At 35.3% G+C, this 18549-nt stretch overlaps 1 protein-coding gene and 1 long non-coding RNA gene across 3 annotated transcripts in view; one reads left to right on the top strand and one right to left on the bottom strand.

Annotated features, from left to right (window-relative positions):
• The window catches only part of LOC119085245 (gamma-aminobutyric acid type B receptor subunit 1), a 271765-nt gene that overhangs the window by 48229 nt on the left and 204987 nt on the right, over nucleotides 1–18549 (bottom strand). For both annotated transcript variants that reach the window (XM_037195575.1, XM_037195574.1), the window contains exon 9: nucleotides 5055–5197. In XM_037195575.1, coding sequence (XP_037051470.1) covers nucleotides 5055–5197 — 143 coding nt within the window. The remainder of the gene's footprint in view (nucleotides 1–5054; nucleotides 5198–18549) is intronic.
• On the top strand, nucleotides 138–9536 carry LOC119085298. The gene is made up of 3 exons (XR_005089266.1): nucleotides 138–149; nucleotides 1871–1882; nucleotides 9372–9536. It is a non-coding gene; the product is annotated as an uncharacterized LOC119085298 (long non-coding RNA).

The raw sequence follows: 18549 nt of genomic DNA, 5'->3' as shown, positions 1-18549 counted from the left end.
TACCAATGTAACTAATGCTGGATAATGCTAATTTTGGCGATCGACTTGTAGTCCAGATTGGTAAACACACAAGAATTGCCATTTCCATCATTTGTTCCATTACCAAGTAAGATATTTTACTCAAAAACTTGAGGTTAAGTTTCGCCACAGTGAAATAAAGTTAACTTTAAATGTCTTTTTCGTTAAATACTAACAATTGAATTTATTTCGAAAAATCGCATCAGCTGAGGGTTTTCCAGGAGATGACTTTCTCCATTCCAGCACATTCACCCTATTTTTGGACCTTGCCAATACAAAAACTTAAACTAATTTGAATTTTTAATTCCAGTGCGTTCTATTCAGGGGCGGATCCAGGTTTTGCTCTGACCCAGGCGGATAGAAGACAAACAAATTTCTGATGCGGACGGTTTTCGTGTAAAAAATTTTTTCTTTGCAAAAATCAATTTCTGACCCCCGGCGACCGCCTCGACCGCACATAGATGGATCCGCCCCTGGTTCTATTACTGCATAGGGAACTGAAATACATTTCAAATGAACTTTTACAGGCAAACTTTTGAGCTGTTTTCGTCTATAGATACGATATTTTCATAGGCGAAACTACATCTTAACATTTTTGTTCGTCAATTCTTTTATTGATTGAATGTCGTATAGGGACCTCTAGATTGCGTGCAGAATGAAACCTTTGCAGAAGCATCTGTAGGATACTGGTCCCAGAATACAGCTACCTGCGGCTACTTTCTGTTCAACTAAAAAATATTCTCTGCGAATTTTAGATTCACTTGGGATAAGTGGACTACTGTGGTTTCGTGTACGTCTTAAAAATGTAATAAATATTAAAATGAAATAAGAAATTGTTCCGATTTTTCAATATTTCTTTCAAAATAGTTGGAAATAGTGATAAAAGTAAAAAAATCAGGAAAAAGTAGGTCACTATCGCTTCTTTTAAAAACAGTCGGAATTAGTGAGAAAAGTAAGTCACATGCCGCCCTGAGTCTTGTTACAGTCTTCATCAAGTTACATACAATAAAATTGTTCTACAAAATCAAACTTTGTGTTCACCATTTCACATTATTGGGCAGGGATTATTATTGGGAACTTCGATCCGTAAAAATTCTGAAAATACTTAAAAAATTTCAAATAAAAACTCTTAAGAATTCCCACAAGAAATTCTGTCTTGGTGAAAGAAAGTTCTCGGTGTGAATAATGCAATAGAATTTCGTCTAAGGCATCAAAGAGTCTAGACTGTTACAAAATATTGCTTGACTCCAAACTTTGTTTCAAAGTTTCCCGATCCATTTTACGCCTACGAAATATCATCTAAGATTCACATAAGAGCGACGGGATGGTAAGAGAGGGAAACTTCTACGAATTTTCGAACGTAAAATGGATAAGAACTTTTTTTTAAAGAAATTTGCTTGGATTCTGCTAACATAGACATTGTGGCGCTCTAAACTAGCAATAAAAACTACTACAAGTCGATAAGTAATACCCTGGTCACTAGGACGTTGCAGACCACATACATCATCGCGTATATTACCATAATTTGGTACATTGAATGTTTCGTTTTAAGCAGAAGACTTGTAAAAATATTTTTTTTTGTTTTAGATTCCATCCACATCTAGATTAGAGAATAAATGTTTCTTTTCTTGTCGTAGTTTCGGAAATTGAAAGAAAGAATCCCAAGATGCTGCGTTAGATGAACTGGATGGATGAACTTTACAAACCTTTACCACGTGCAGAACAAGAATACGAACAGATTTCGCCAACCACTGACCGATAATACGATAATAAAATGCTAGACTTGAAAAATGGTATCTACACATCTCCTATTTTCATTCCACTGTAAAGATATAACGAAAATACTTTTCAGAGTTTAAGTACAGTATATTTATAAATGTATTTTCCTAAATGAAAATCTCTCCATATATTATCCTGGCACATTATAAGACGTACAGTATTTTCAGCTATTTCCAGCTATAATATGGGCAATAAAATTCCCATAAATCTAATTTGTTTACCATCTACATCTTTTTACCCGAGCGCACTGGCTGGGTGTAAGCTGTATATGGTAGTGGAAAAATGGCTTACGTATAAAATGTATGCAATGAAATACACTCAAGACATTGCATACTTTATAAAACTTACGGAGCAGTGCTGTCCCGAACAATTTCCTTGTAACGATAAATGTTGTAGGGAAAAATAACTTTCATCTTGTCAACCATATAATGAGATCCTTATTTTTCCATAATAAACACAACACGGCACAAAATTTGAATGTTTTAAAATGTCTTTATATGAAGGTAGAATGTGTGGGTGTGTGTTTCTACCTCTTCTATCCTAACATAATAAAACTACAATTTCACCAAACATATATTACGGTCTCATAATTAAAGTTTCTTTTTCCACTCATTTTCCTTGTCCTCGACAGAACATTACAAATTCTATTGCCAGACTAAAATACTCTTAAATTACCCACCAAGGGGACGTTTGGGATTAATATATGTGTTGCAAACACCTGTTTTTAATCAACACTTATGCATATAGTACAAGAGTATATTGGGTAGTGATTTATGGATGTAATTTTGCGGGGTTTGTATTGCGTGGACCATTTGATGATATCAAAAGTTGTCTTGAAACTGTGTTATGTAAATATAATTACAATGATGGGCATGAGCACACATATTATATGAGTGAACTGCAAGGCTGTGCCAGGCCGTGTAGCGTCATTATGTATGATGTTTGACAGTGAACATTAGATATCATTTGAATTGTGATTGCAATTTCAGTCTAAATTTATTTGTTGCAATTAGAAGAGTATGTCTGTCAAAGGTGGCCCGAAAATGTATGGAAAATTTTATCACAAAAATTCACCGAAAAAATTCAAAAGAAACTCACCTCTTATGCTTTCCATTGTATTCGGGCATAGTCTCTTTAGGTCGCCAAGGTATATTTGAACACTAAACACTTAATACTCGATGCAAAAACAAAAAGTTTTTTTTTGTCGCGACAAAAACACAGAAAATATTTCGACACAACTGTGACACTTCGCTATTTTAAGTACTAGAATGAATGTTTGCTGTGTTCACTTCGGCGGTAAAATATTTTCTTTCAAAAAAGTGACGGACATTTTATAAAAATCATCAAACAGTTGACAAAAGGTAGAGTATATATTTAATAATGTTCACCGACCGTTTTCAAAGCTTTACGAGATCTCAGCGGACATTCTTTCAACGATGGCAGAGCATTTATTACAATTATAACCACAGCCGATATTTTTATTCAAAGAGGTGACATAATTAGACTCAGCGAAGTCTGTTTAGCTTACTAAAGAAGTGGGAGAGGTTACAATTTTAATAAATGTCTGCCATCGTTGAAAGGTCCGACACTTTTTTGAATGAAGATATTTTACCGCCGCAGTGAACACAGCAAACATTCATTCTAGTACTTATAATGCGGAGTGTCACAGTTGTGTCGAAATATTTTCTGTGTTTTTGTCGCGACAAAACAAAAAAACCTTTTTGTTTTTGCATCGAGTAAAAAGTGTTTAGTGTTCAAACATGCCTTGGCGACCAAAAGAGACTATGCCCGAATACAATGGAAAGGATAAAAGGTGAGTTTCTTTGAATTTTTTCGGTGAATTTTGATGGTGAAATTACATTTTTGGGACACTGTCTTGTCCTTGATGAATTTGGAAAATTTTCGGGAATTTTTATAATTTTTCATAATTTTTAAAAGTGTAAGAATTTATGAATTGAAATTGCAAATAAAAATCACTGGACGATATGCATTGCGATATAATGTTTAGGTCTACTACTTCTTTTGTTTTAAGTATTAATTCATGGTAGAAGAAGATCAGATCTTATGATCGTTTGTATGCTACTGAAACCACAAAGAAAAGGTGAATCTTAAAGAAACTATTCCTCGCCAAAATTAAAATTGGCAAACTGATGACCAACCATAATTTATCAGAATGTTCACGTTCTGTTAACAAAACAACATTATCCGTTTCACCGTTTTGCTTTCACTGAATCGATGAATCAATTAACTGATCCATTCTGACACATTGTACGCTATAAAATTAGGCTGCATTGTTACCGACTATTTGGATATGTAAACACAGCGACTCAATGCAATTTGTGTTTGTATTTTGTCAACGCATTCAATCAATTTTGCACCAAATTGAGGGCGATATAATAAATCGAAATCATTTTACATCACAAATCACAAAACAAATTTCAATTAACTAACCAAATAAGCCATTCGAACAAATATTAGCCGTAGGCTTAAGCCGTGTTATCGTAAATAATATTATGGCTAAACCATATTTCCTAGCTGGAATGTTCCAATTCACGGAAATATTATAATTCGACGAATGCTGATGCGAAAATTAAATAAAATTTCAAATTCCAAACATTTTTACAGTCACGAAACGCTCTGATTCGATAAATATCCAGATCTATCGATGCAGGGCACGGTATTTAGAAGGACGGAAATCCAATGCCCGATTTAAATAAACAACAAACAACCGTACATAGCCACTAGTCGTAGCTATGGCAAATGCACAGACATTCACCGGAACAATTTGAACAAAATATTGAGAATAATGGAATTTTAATTGATGGAAAAAAGCAATTTGTATAAAATTATGTAATTTTCAGTTTCCATATTCTGTAAACCCGGAGCCCGGTATTGTGTTCGGGGCAATAAAAAGTTTCTGCATATGAACTTTTATGGTGAACTTTATTATATATGAACCGTCTGTCTGTCGTGTGTGTGTTGTTTATTCCATTTTGTTGTTAATATAGGCATCAGAGCACAGAATGACAATATCATCATGTAATTGTGTGACACAATTAATTAAATTGAGACCGTCGTCTGCTCGTTTGGGGATATGGATGGAAATGGATGTTGTTGTGATAGCAAATAGGTATATGAAAAATGAATTTACAATATGACACACACAACAACATACGGTATTGATAGAGTTGAGTGAAGGGGGCTGGTTTTATTGCTTATTTATGTACGGTGGGACAATTTAATTTTACAAAATTTACCTTCGATGTCGGTTCCATATGTTGAATACAATGAGTGCAACAGCTACTAAAATGCCACAGCTTGATATCGTGCTCATGCAGACGAACAGTGGCAGTGAAACGGTTCGCAGTACTCGTCGCACGATTGTTCGGTCTTGTGGTACCTAGGTGAGAAACAAAACGAAGAAAATTAATTGGATTTGCTAGTAATTTCAATGGATTTCGATTTTTGCTTGTATCGACTTGACGTCATAACGTATAATCATGGTAGGGAGTTTAAATGCCCTTTGTGATTGTGGAAGGCTTTCATTCATCCATACAGCGTTCAGTTAGTTGAAAACGTTGTAAACAAACATTCAAACGTTTCTTAGAACAATCCAAAGGATTGCAACAATGTAACATAAGTAAATTCTGTTTATCACATACGCGCGGTGTTCGGATGTCAAAATTACTTAAGGCCAGGTTATGCGTCCTGACATATTTGCGATGTATCGGACCATAACCTGGCCTTAAGGCCAGGCTATGCGTCCTGACATATTTGCGATGTATCGGACCATAACCTGGCCTTAAGGCCAGGCTATGCGTCCTGACATATTTGCGATGTATCGGACCATAACCTGGCCTTAAGGCCAGGCTATGCGTCCTGACATATTTGCGATGTATCGGACCATAACCTGGCCTTAAGGCCAGGCTATGCGTCCTGACATATTTGCGATGTATCGGACCATAACCTGGCCTTAAGGCCAGGTTATGCGTCCTGACATATTTGCGATGTATCGGACCATAACCTGGCCTTAAGGCCAGGTTATGCGTCCTGACATATTTGCGATGTATCGGACCATAACCTGGCCTTAAGGCCAGGCTATGCGTCCTGACATATTTGCGATGTATCGGACCATAACCTGGCCTTAAGGCCAGGTTATGCGTCCTGACATATTTGCGATGTATCGGACCATAACCTGGCCTTAAGGCCAGGTTATGCGTCCTGACATATTTGCGATGTATCGGACCATAACCTGGCCTTAAGGCCAGGTTATGCGTCCTGACATATTTGCGATGTATCGGACCATAACCTGGCCTTAAGGCCAGGTTATGCGTCCTGACATATTTGCGATGTATCGGACCATAACCTGGCCTTAAGGCCAGGTTATGCGTCCTGACATATTTGCGATGTATCGGACCATAACCTGGCCTTAAGGCCAGGTTATGCGTCCTGACATATTTGCGATGTATCGGACCATAACCTGGCCTTAAGGCCAGGTTATGCGTCCTGACATATTTGCGATGTATCGGACCATAACCTGGCCTTAAGGCCAGGTTATGCGTCCTGACATATTTGCGATGTATCGGACCATAACCTGGCCTTAAGGCCAGGTTATGCGTCCTGACATATTTGCGATGTATCGGACCATAACCTGGCCTTAAGGCCAGGTTATGCGTCCTGACATATTTGCGATGTATCGGACCATAACCTGGCCTTAAGGCCAGGTTATGCGTCCTGACATATTTGCGATGTATCGGACCATAACCTGGCCTTAAGGCCAGGTTATGCGTCCTGACATATTTGCGATGTATCGGACCATAACCTGGCCTTAAGGCCAGGTTATGCGTCCTGACATATTTGCGATGTATCGGACCATAACCTGGCCTTAAGGCCAGGTTATGCGTCCTGACATATTTGCGATGTATCGGACCATAACCTGGCCTTAAGGCCAGGTTATGCGTCCTGACATATTTGCGATGTATCGGACCATAACCTGGCCTTAACTAGAAGTTTAATTCAAAAATTACACTTCAGGTCTATGTTGTTGTCTCGTTTTCGCTTATGTGATAAAATAGAGTAGACACTTGTCACTTCGTGACAAGTGTGTAATATATATTATCACATACGCGCGGTGTTCGGATGTCAAAATTACTTAACTAGAAGTTTAATTCAAAAATTACACTTCAGGTCTATGTTGTTGTCTCGTTTTCGCTTATTTGATAATATATATTATGCACCTGTTGCCAAGATTGATATTTTGTCGTGTAGGACATTATTGCCCTAGCCGAAGGCGTGGGCCATAATGCCTACACGTCAAAATAACAGTCTGGCAATAGGTGCATATCATATTTTATCTGTCGACAACAGATATATCGAGATAAGTAAAAACTCCCTAGAGAGATAACCTCGAGATTATCGTTCTAGACAGATAATATATATTACACACTTGTCACTATCAGTCTCGGCAAGCCTCGACTTCTTCGTGACAAGTGTGTAATATATATTTAAATATTTTTCGAGCATTTCTGGTAGGTATGACACTATCGCAGTGCGTCTTTTTATGAGTTATATTCTTAAAAATAACAAAATTCAAGAATTTTAGAAGTTTTTAGGAATTTTTAAACATTAAATTCCTAAAAAAGGGACTGCTAACGTCTGTCTTTTTGTGTTTTAAGGGCCGACATTAGTACTTGACTTGAAAATTAATGGAAAATAATGTATCGTGAAAATTCAACAAAAAAAATATCAAAGAATTTCACCTTTGCTTCCCATGCATTCATTCGTAGTTTCTTTAGTTCTCGAAGGCACAAATGAACACTAAAATCTTTATAACTTGATCCAACAATAAAAGTTTTTTTTTGGTTTTGTCTCGACAAAAAGAGAGAAAATAATACGACATAAAGTATGGCACACCGTTTTTTTTAGCACTAGATTGAGTGTTTGCTGTATATTTACTGAATATTTGTCAAAGCTCTGCGTGTTTGTATTTAAAAGAACTTGGAGAACATTATTTCCTTATTCAGCTAACATTTAAATCTGTTATCGACAACGACGATAAACACCAGGAGATGTAAGGGCAGGTCTTATCTAATATTGTAGAATTTATGTTAAAGCAAATGAAGTAAAAGATTTTCAACCAAACCATTGACGACACTTTCAACAAAAAGAAGTAATAGATTTTATGATAACACACTCGGATGATTTCATAGCAGAATTCGATATACGCGTTTCTAAGGTTCCTTTCAATATTTTTTCTATGTTCATGTTAGTAGCAGAGCTTAAAAACACAGCAAGAAATTCAACGAAAACTTGTAAAACTCTACACAATTTAAACAGTAGAAATTGAGTAGGTTTGCATGCATTACGCCATAAAATAAAATCAAATTTGCCGCCATTTTTTATCTTCAGGTTAAGAAAAGCAACAATCAATCAATCACAACTTGACTAATTTGTAAAAAAAAAGATTTGATGGAAACTAGATGTTCCCGCACTAGCACCGATGATTTTCTCTTTTATTTCAGACCAACATGAAACACGAGTCCCTTATCTTATTGTAAACGGATCAGATCAGACATACATTTCGATTTGATTGACAATCGCTTTAGGAATACATTCGTTTTCTATTTGAAACGTGTGTAGACATTACATTTTACCTATTGAGATATAGCGTTTGTGGTGCGTTATTTATACGAGAGTTAGGATGGAAAAAAAAGCCTCACACAGACAGAAATTTCTATGCATATATTCAAATCAAATTTTCCATTTTCCATAATTTCCCTTTTGTATTTTTCTAACATGAAAATAGAATAAAGGTATTTCGACGTGCGCAAAATAACATAACAATACCATCAAATGACAAAATAATATTCCAGCCACATATCTCCATAATTTATTTTACGTGTTTTCGTTATTTATTGTCCATTTGTTTCATCCGTCATCCTCAGCTTATACACCTCTATGCCGAAATTCGACTAACAACAAAAACAGAATATTCCCATTTATATTTACAAAGACAATATTGTGATTTCGTATTCAAAAGTTTTATACCGTATCAAGAAACGGTAAAGTCACTGAAAATGTCGCCCGGTAACACGAGTGGATAGGATGGATAGGGTTTTTAAATGAAAAATACCGAAGAAGAAGAGAACGAAAGAAGAAGAAGAAAAACACTAGCGCACCATTCTGATTTTAATTTAATAGCATCACCTGGGGAATTTAGTAAAATAGAAAATTTCTCATTGTTAGAATTTCATATTTTTAGTTAATATAATGCTGAAATATATTTCCTAAGTACGAATGTCTTTGCTCTACTCAATGCAGGGCTTTTTATACGGAATTTCCATTCTTAAATCCTTAGAAATTGTTCAGTGGGTTTTTTTTAGTTCGGATAATGTTTCAAATTTTTTAGAGTTTTAAAAGTCATCGATGTTCCCAGTCAGTAAAGTGATATTTTGGAACAAAATTTTAAAATCGCTTAGCGAATTCAAATTTTACGCCAAAATATCATAGAGTCTGTAGTGACCCACAGATGTAGAAACAGCAGTGGCACAACAGGTTGTTAAAGGTTGTTAAAGAATCCCGAAGGCATTGAATACGTGTTTTTGTTAGGATTGACAAGGTGAAGCCTAGTCTACATCCCCGTTACGACGGGCCTTTTGAAGTCGTTAAACGGCTGAGGAAAGATTTCGTGCTAAATATCAACGGTAGGAAGGACACAGTGTCGATAGACAGGCTGAAACCAGCATTTAGTATTTTGTCGGTGGCTGCAAGTGTTGCTGTTTTTATTTTTCCATTTTGTTTAAACTGTTTTTCCTTACACTTTTCCACGGGCAAGTGATCTGAGCTGAGCCAAGTATGAACGTAGTGCAAAGGAGTTTTCTTTTAATTTTATTTTTATTTTTTACTTTAAGTTTTGTTCGCTTTCACTGAAAGGGGAGTAATGAAGTGACCCACAGAGGTAGACATCGCAGCGTGACAGAATGTCAATAACCATAATCACAACTACTCTCTCGTCTATATGCACTTTTTAAGAGCGCTCACCCCTTGGCAAAATTCTAGCCTACATTTGTGCGCAAAACTATTCGTTTTTTGATGATTTCTCTGAACGCAAGTTTTTTTTTAAAAAAGTAAAATTATTAAGGCATGCAAAAATGTGTTACTTTTAAAGGAAAAATTGGTTTGTACGTCATAATTTTACCCACTTGAAGAAACCCTTGCAAAATGTGTAATTTACACATTTTGCAAAGGTTTCTCCAAGTGGCATAACTTATCACCCACAAACCAATTTTTCCTTTAAAAGTAACACATTTTTGCATGCTTTAATGGTTTTACTTTAAAAAAAAGACTTGCGTTCGGAGAAATCATCAAAAAACGTATAGTTTTGCGCACAAATGTAGGCTAGAATTTTGCCAAGGGGTGAGCGCTCTTAAGATGAACACACACTGTAATAAAATTTTGAAAATTTGGTACAAATTCTGAAAGTTGTTAAGAATTTTCATGACATACTTCTTAAAAGTTCTTTCAATTCCTAAAAATTCTTAAATTTATAAGTTTTTAGGAATTTTTAGAATCTGATTCTTTAAATTGTTAAAAAAATTCTAAGAACTCATAATTTTAAGAATCTTTCAAAATTTCAGAACTTTTGAGAATTTTCTTAAACATGAAAGTTTTTTCAAGAAAAGTGAAATTCAACGATACCACACAAAGTTTGGTCCTGTGATGGTTTGTAAATGATTCCAAAAGAAATTCGTTGAACAAATGAAAATAGGTTTTCATTTGTTAAACGAATTTCTTTTGAAATTTCCTACAATTTCTTAAAAATTAATACAAATTCCTAAAATGTCTGAAATTCTTAATACTTCTCGGAAAAATATCCGAATAGTAAGCCCTGCCTCAAAGTGAAATTTTTGCGCACATAATAATATAGACAAAACGTAAATCAAGTTCTAGTCCTCTTTTATCTTCTCATATTAACTACACTATTTCACGAATGCAAGTTTTTTTTTGTGAAAAAAAATCTAATTTTAAAATGGTTGGAAGAACAATACCGATGTAGAATGGGAATAACATAAATATAAAACGTAAGACGTAATGCATAATATGGTTCGCAGTCTTTCATTTATACAATTTGAGGAGCTCGAGTATAATAATGCAAAAATTTTCTATGAAAACTCGCGTAGTTTCAGCTGTTTAGTGCAAGAAACAGGAACAACAATGAAATTACATTTTTGTACTCCGACAAAAAAGAAATTATTAGTCGGAGAGAATTTTCGTCTGTAATTTATCTTGAAATTCTTGAAATGAAAACTTGATGGTAAGAATTATATTCGAGTCTTTCGTTGAACGATTACAGTTAAATTTCAATTGTTACATTTTCTGTTTAAAGCTGTTACCTGCGCCATCTTACCATGTCACGAGTATAATAAAATTCTCAGTTTTTTTTTCTCCAATCCAATTAATTGATAAATGGTTTTTTTACTGAAATTTTTTAAATTTAAACTTAGCAAAGCGAAATTCTGTTTCGAAAAGCAATCAATCGCAAGTTATTACCATTAATTGCAATATTTCTCCGGAAATAATATTTATCCGCTTAGCACAGCGTGAGCGGGAAAAAGAACGATGGTTTCTCAATTTCTTTTTATCGAAACAAATTTTAAACTTTTTCAAATTACATGCGATGTTGTAGCAATATTTCTTTTCACTTTAAGTCTGGCGAACCGGGTATTCAATAAAAAAAAATCGAAAATTAAATTTGATTAACTATCTACCATATAAGTGTAGTTTCAGCCAGATATGAGTGACCGGCGAAATAACGACCATGGCTACTGCTCGAAAAGTGCTGGACTATGATAATTATAGTTATATACTACATGCGTCGGAAACCATACCTTTTATGTTTCCAGCACTTCTTTCAACACCTTCAGCATATAAAATCGAGGTCAACAATGAGAAGTCTCACTTTCGTGTGATAAAATCAAATGAGTCCTCTAAATTCCTCTAAAAATGTTCACCATCCAGCCGGCCAACTAAAATTTATTTTTCGAAAAAAAACGGCGTTTACACATCGGCAACGCCAATGTCTGCGTTTCAACTTCAACCACCCCTAACGCAAAGTTGTGGAAACTAAAGTGTAAAAACAAAGTTTTCGCTGAAGTTTCAATATTTGTGGTTAAACTCGTAAGTTTTGGCATTGTTTGGTGAATTTTAGCAGTTAGTCAATCGAAATATAAATTTGAAAATTGTTGTTGCTGTGCATTGGATGTAGTTGCTGTGGAAATCACGTTACCAAGGTAGATTTACTTTTCGCAAAGTGAAATATTCTTAAAAGCTTTCCAGTTATGTTGAGTTTGGTTAAACAATGCACATTCAAATAGATTTAACAATATTCTACAACATGGTAAGGTCGGTTGAGTTAGTCCGAAACACAGTTCAGACACGTCAGTTCTAATGCCCTCTACATTATAAACGAATTTTGCTTTGGACATTGGGGAAATGTTATATTTACATCCGAATTAACTTGTGCGGCAAATGATACGATTAGGATACCACTTTTACGACAGACACAGTATAAAATTGAACCGTCCCGCATTATTTATGATTCACATAATGTGCTTACAACATTACGTGTTTCTGACGTGAGCCAAGCTTTTATTACTCGCTTCTAAAACTCTTCTCTAAACAAAGAGACTAAGCCAATCATTGGTGTCTTAAATTAATGATCTGCTGCAAAAAACATTGCAAAAAAAGTTTAAATTTGGTTGTAGTTGGCAAGCTGAATGGAGAGCTTCAATATTGCACTTAATGCATCTGAATCAACGTACAAAAAAATCTAAAAAAGTTTACTAAACTTTGGCGAAATCTCTTAAACTTTAAATAAAACGTTTTAAATTTTCAATAAGCAAAATTATCGGTAGTTATTGCGCTTATACCCTTACTTATACCACCGTAGAGAAGTGTAATATGAAGAGTATAATTCTCAAAAGTTTCCACTTCAAATTTAAAAGCAATCTGAGTGCTTTCAATAACAGCGTTCGCAAAAAAAAGCGAGTATTGAACGGGAACTCTTTAGACATTTTTTTTTGGATAAGTAAATAAAACAGAAAAATGAATTTCTGGATAAGTGTACGGCTAAGAGCGCAGCGAAAACTACTTGATTTAATTCAAGAAACTAAACGAAAAGGCGTCAATCACGACATTACTGGACTACCGAGAAAAACGAACCATCAAATTGAAAACCAATAAGCAAAACAAAAAGACCTATGGGAGATACGAACAGTTTAAAGTCGGATTTTCCATTCACATCGAATGAACCTCAACACGTGTCACCGAAAATAGTCTGTCCGTTCCTTTGTAAATTCATTTCGAAAAATGACTCCGTAGCTGTGGCACACAAAAAATAACCTTTACAACAACACAATGCACGACAAAATCTTGTATATCTGTACAACGAACAATGAACATCGTCCAACATTGGACAACAAATCCATTTATTTCACTTAGAAATTTATATAACATGACAGACGGTGATAAAGCTATGACACTTTACATAACATATAGATAAATCCTTGGCTATCCATTTTCAAATGAAATCGTATTCTGCACAAAGAGTAGTTGAGGGTCGATGTCTACAAATCCGAACGCCCGACCCGCGAACATTTGTGCTAATTTACAGTTTAAACCGTTCTCATTGAACATTATGTTATAAACAGGCACAACAGTTTCGTTAAATGACCCGGTCACAGGCTAATTACCGAAAATTTAGCACATTAACGGATGGTGAAATTAGCTTTTCGAGTAGGGAAAAATATTCGGATTGCACATTGTACACAATTGAGATAAAAAAGATTTATGTTTCGTATGTGTCAATACGAGGAGCAGCCGAAACAGCTTTGTTTGACCTTAAAAGGCAAAATACTTTCGGAAATTTTTAAAGATTAACAATTGGTTGTAAAGTCATTTTTTGCGTATCTGAGCGTTGTTTGTTGTTAGTATGAGGTCTATCAACCACATACTCTTGTCCTTTCAGTAAATTTACCGATGGAACAAGTTTGCCATTGGCATACTTTGGCGAAGCAACAACCTAAAGCCATCCAATTTAAAATTGAAACTTGAGACTTTTATGGCACTGCGACTTTGTCGAAGAAACCAATATTTTAGAAGGCTAAGTTCCAAGAATATTCTAGAACCATAAAATTTAAATATTTTTGTTTTGTTTTTACAATTTCTGCGTACAAGCGGAGACCTACAATGATATATGTTGTTCCGGAAGGGCTGCCGCCCCCTGGACCCCCGCAATCACCATTAACACACCTTTTCATGCAAAACACCTCATCCTGTGTGATACTACCAAATTTTTACAATTTCTTTGTATACTGCACGATTCTACTACCAAAACTCTAAGACTTTGCCGAAGAAACCATCCTTCCATCTGTTACAGTTCCAGAGATAAATCTGAAAACTGATAGTGCCCAAATTTTGCCAGTTTTTGTGCATATTGCCCTATTCTAATACCAAAACTCTAAGACTTTGCCGAAGAAACCATCCTTCCATCTGCCACAGTTCCCGAGATAAGTCTAAAAACTGATAGTGATCAAATTTTGCCAGTTTTAGTGCATACTGCCCTATTCTAATCCCAAAACTCTAAGACTTTGCCGAAGAAACCATCCTTCCATCTGTTACAGTTCCAGAGATAAGTCCAAAAACTGATAGTGCCCAAATATTGCCAGTTTTTGTGCATACTGCCCTATTCTAATCCCAAAACTCTAAGACTTTGCCGAAGAAACCATCCTTCCATCTGTGACAGTTCCCGAGATAAGTCTAAAAACTGATAGTGCCCAAATTTTGCCAGTTTTTGTGCATACTGTCCTATTCTACTGCCACAGTCCCGGCCAAATCATCTGTTATTGATATCGAAGCCAGGAATAAGCGAGAAACACTACCTAATGCGGTCTTATATAGCAAAACGCATGTTCAAAGAATGAAGTAAAAGATTTGAAATAGTAGATTATCATCGGCAAGCCTCGACTATTTCCTTTATATGATGATATACTATATGATGATTTATCGCATGAGCGAAAACAAGACAACAAAATGAAGGAATGACAATTTTCCCTAAAATTCAATGTATGATTTAAACCTCTATGGATATAGGGATGACGTCACAGCATGTCGCTAATGTGAGGTGATTGTGATCCTAAGCCGAAGACGCGGATCATGATACCACTCGTCAAAATAAACATTTGGACACAGATGCATAATATTCGTTATATCAAAGGAAGTAATAGATCCGATAGTAAAAAACTGCTTTTATGCTTACCGTGTGCGAAAGAAAGGAAATGAACGAACTAAATACACACCGTTCCGCTATATCATTATATCCTGGCTACACGAGTATTCATTTCGACTCTTTTTCATCTTATATACCCTCAATATTCATATTATACATCGATCGGTGATGTGAATGGAAATTACTCTAAATGTGACCCCGAGACATATCGATTGGTTCGTTTGCATTTCTAAATATTTTAAAGTTTTTCTAACAAATTGTCTACAGTATAGTGGTATGAGTGTGTCCAGTTCAGCATTCGGCAAGGTATACGTTGCTTTCATCTATCGTGACATCAATTTTATTCGTTGTAAAATGCAAATCGGTTGAAAATTGGAAAATTGACGAAAATATGGGAAAGTCTATGGAAATGTGGGAAAATTCAAGAACGTTTTCCCAAAAATAGTCACTGCTTCTAGCTCAAGAAGCTGTCGATTTAATTCGGCAATTTTTACAAAGTAATCCAGTGTTTATAATCGGTAAAATTTTGAGATCATTCGAAAAGGTATTAAGAACAGCAAGTGGAGGTAATCGAATTTTCCAAAATGTTCACAATAAAATATGAATAAAACCTCTGAAGGTGTTGAGACCGGTCAATCAAGAGACCGGTAATTGAAGAAAAAGTCAGCTATAAATGAGTTTTCTCCATCTCACAAATATATTCGTCCTCAGTCGATGAAGTATTGACAATAGAGTCAATATATATCGAATTCCTAAATCAATCACATTTTCCAATTGTAATTGTAATATCTCTCATGGTTAATGTCAATTGTCACTCTAAAATGACTTAAAAGGCTCTTCAAATCGAACCCTTCTAATCGCACTGAAATGAAAGACTTTATTTACACAGCAATCGATGGTGTTTGTGTTATTAGAGAAATGAAAGCTTTCACTATTGGCTTCGGATATTACACGAAAATATTAGTCTGCCAGACAACTTCAAGACTTCAATGTTTTTTAGACCCGTACGAAGTACTGGGGTCTTATAGGTTTACGCATACGTTTGTAACACGTCGAATTGGACTCCCTGAGTAAGGGGAAACCTATTGTGGTTGTCTAGAGATGCCAAATCCGCGAAAAAAAAATGTCCGTCTGTCTGTCCGTCTGTCCGTCTGTCTGTCTGCACGATAACTTGAGTAAAACGCATCCGATTTTGAAAATTCTTTTTTTTTTCCGTTTGGTAATGTCAAAAGACAGGCTAAGTTCGAAGATGAGTGATTTTGGATCGACCCCTCCCGAGCTGTGGCCCAATAAGTGCTTTACGGTTTTTCGAAGATATCTCCGGACATTTAAACGTTAAACTTGTAAGTGGTACGTCAAATAAAAGGTATTTACAATACCGATCGACAAAAAAAAAGTTTATGGAAATCGGATGACCGACTCGTGAGTTAGACCCCTTGGTGTGGAACAGGCACAGGGCGGCAAGCAGTTTTTGCTTGTAGGTCGGCCACATTTGAACATATTTCGTCTGTTTTAGCTTTATTAGATAGGTATTGACCGTACCAATCAGGGAAAAAATTTTTTATGAAATTATGTTCTCCGGAGCGTGAGCTAGGTCTCTTGGAGTGAGCCCTTATCTGGCTACTCGGAAGTACAGTGAACGTGGTGTATTTTGACAATATCTCGAGTAAATTTTGACCGAATTTCATGATTATTTTTTTTTGAAAGGTATTAACGAATGTAAAGCGTCGGTACTATTTCCGGTCTCCTAACAAAATGGCTGCCGGCGGCCATATTGGATTTTAGTAAAACGATATAAAGTGGGAAAAATGATGCTTAGAGAGTTTCTGTTAACATGGAAATAATTAGTTATGTGTGTGGGTTTTCAGGGATTCCATATATGGACATCTATATATACCTATATACAGCTATATTGAGCTATATACAGACATATATAGCTATATAATAGCATATTCCTCTGTGAAATGTTTATTTACAGTGAAATATAGGTAAATATAGCGGTACATAGCTGTTTAAATAGGAATTTATGAAATTTGACTTCGTACGGGGCTGTCTATATTGCCTCCGGCAATTTAATTGTATATGATAACAAGGCAAAGAGTGGATAATGTAAGTGATTTTAAAGGGAGAATAGTTTTTCAGCAGAGAAGAAAATGAAGTAAGAGAAATGAAGAGTTTCACATTAAAGGCTTTTGATACGAATAGTTGTTTCGTACGGGTCGGCGTTAGCTATGTTTTAAAATAAATTTGACACCATTATTCGTGTCGTCGGTTCGTAGCTCTTCCTCTACACTCTGCACTCAATATCATAATATTGCCCATCATAATTACCATCAATCTGACAATGGTGAATGAAACGTTAAATGAAAAAAATATCCAAATCATTTTCCATTTTCTTCAAATGATAAATCAAAAACCATTTTCGGAATATGATGGATTTAGTGAATGTCAAACGGCATATAGAATTTCATTAAGACATTGAACACGAAATAAATATGTCATCAATCTATAAAAGATGAGGCATGAGCCACGTAACGCTAACAATAATGTAAAGTGTTTGAATAATGGCATCTCGAAAATTGTCCCATTAATCAAGACGATATTCATAGCGAATTAACAATTGACTGTGTGTATAGACACTCAATTGTTAACAATATATATATTTCGTAAATGCCACCACAAAATTACACACCGCAAAACTTGACAATGTTGCTCACCATGGGTTTTCTCGAAAATATTTTGCGGCTTACATTTTATTCCGAACACATCTAATGGAAATGGCATAATTTTGGGTATATCCAGATATACACACACTCTTCTGGATGCTCTGTATGTAAACCACACACATCACTAAAACCCGATCTAATGTCTCCCGTTCTCTTTCGTTAGCTCTAATACCCTAACCGTATTAAACAAACATCTTCGGAAAATTTATGTTAGCAATAATAATGTGTGCAATTTTTGAATTTCCATTCCAAAATAAACAACATGGAAAAGGAAAATTTCGAGAAAATTGAACGTTATGCTTTTATACGTATGTAATGTCGGCTTCAATGTATGTATAATGTTAAGAGAATTTTCCCTTTCTGTATGCCAAATAAATCGCAAATATTTGCATACTCAGCAAGTGAAAGTCTCTGTAGATTATTTCATATATTTTGTGAAATGAAAGTCTTAAATGTTGCGAATGCTGTGTTGTGTGTGGAGTTAAGGGGCAAGAGATGGGGCACACAAAACATTCTTTTTGTTGTTGTTGTTGTTGTTCTCGTGTGCGGTAAATGTTGGATGTAAGAAATTGATATTGGCGTGTTTCAGTGTGTCTGTGTGTGTTCCATGATCGAATTAAATATTTTTCTTTATACTTTGCAATATAAACAATATTGGATTTTTCGCCGCCTAAAAACAAAATCAAAGTCGGATTTTTTTTATTGTTTTATATCGAGAGAATGTTGAACCCTTGTGTGGAA

The sequence above is a fragment of the Bradysia coprophila genome, unplaced genomic scaffold, assembly GCF_014529535.1.
Source record: "Bradysia coprophila strain Holo2 unplaced genomic scaffold, BU_Bcop_v1 contig_94, whole genome shotgun sequence".
NCBI classification, from domain to species: domain Eukaryota; kingdom Metazoa; phylum Arthropoda; class Insecta; order Diptera; family Sciaridae; genus Bradysia; species Bradysia coprophila.
Note: the sequence above shows the minus strand (reverse complement) of the source record. Positions and strands in the feature narration are given on the sequence as shown.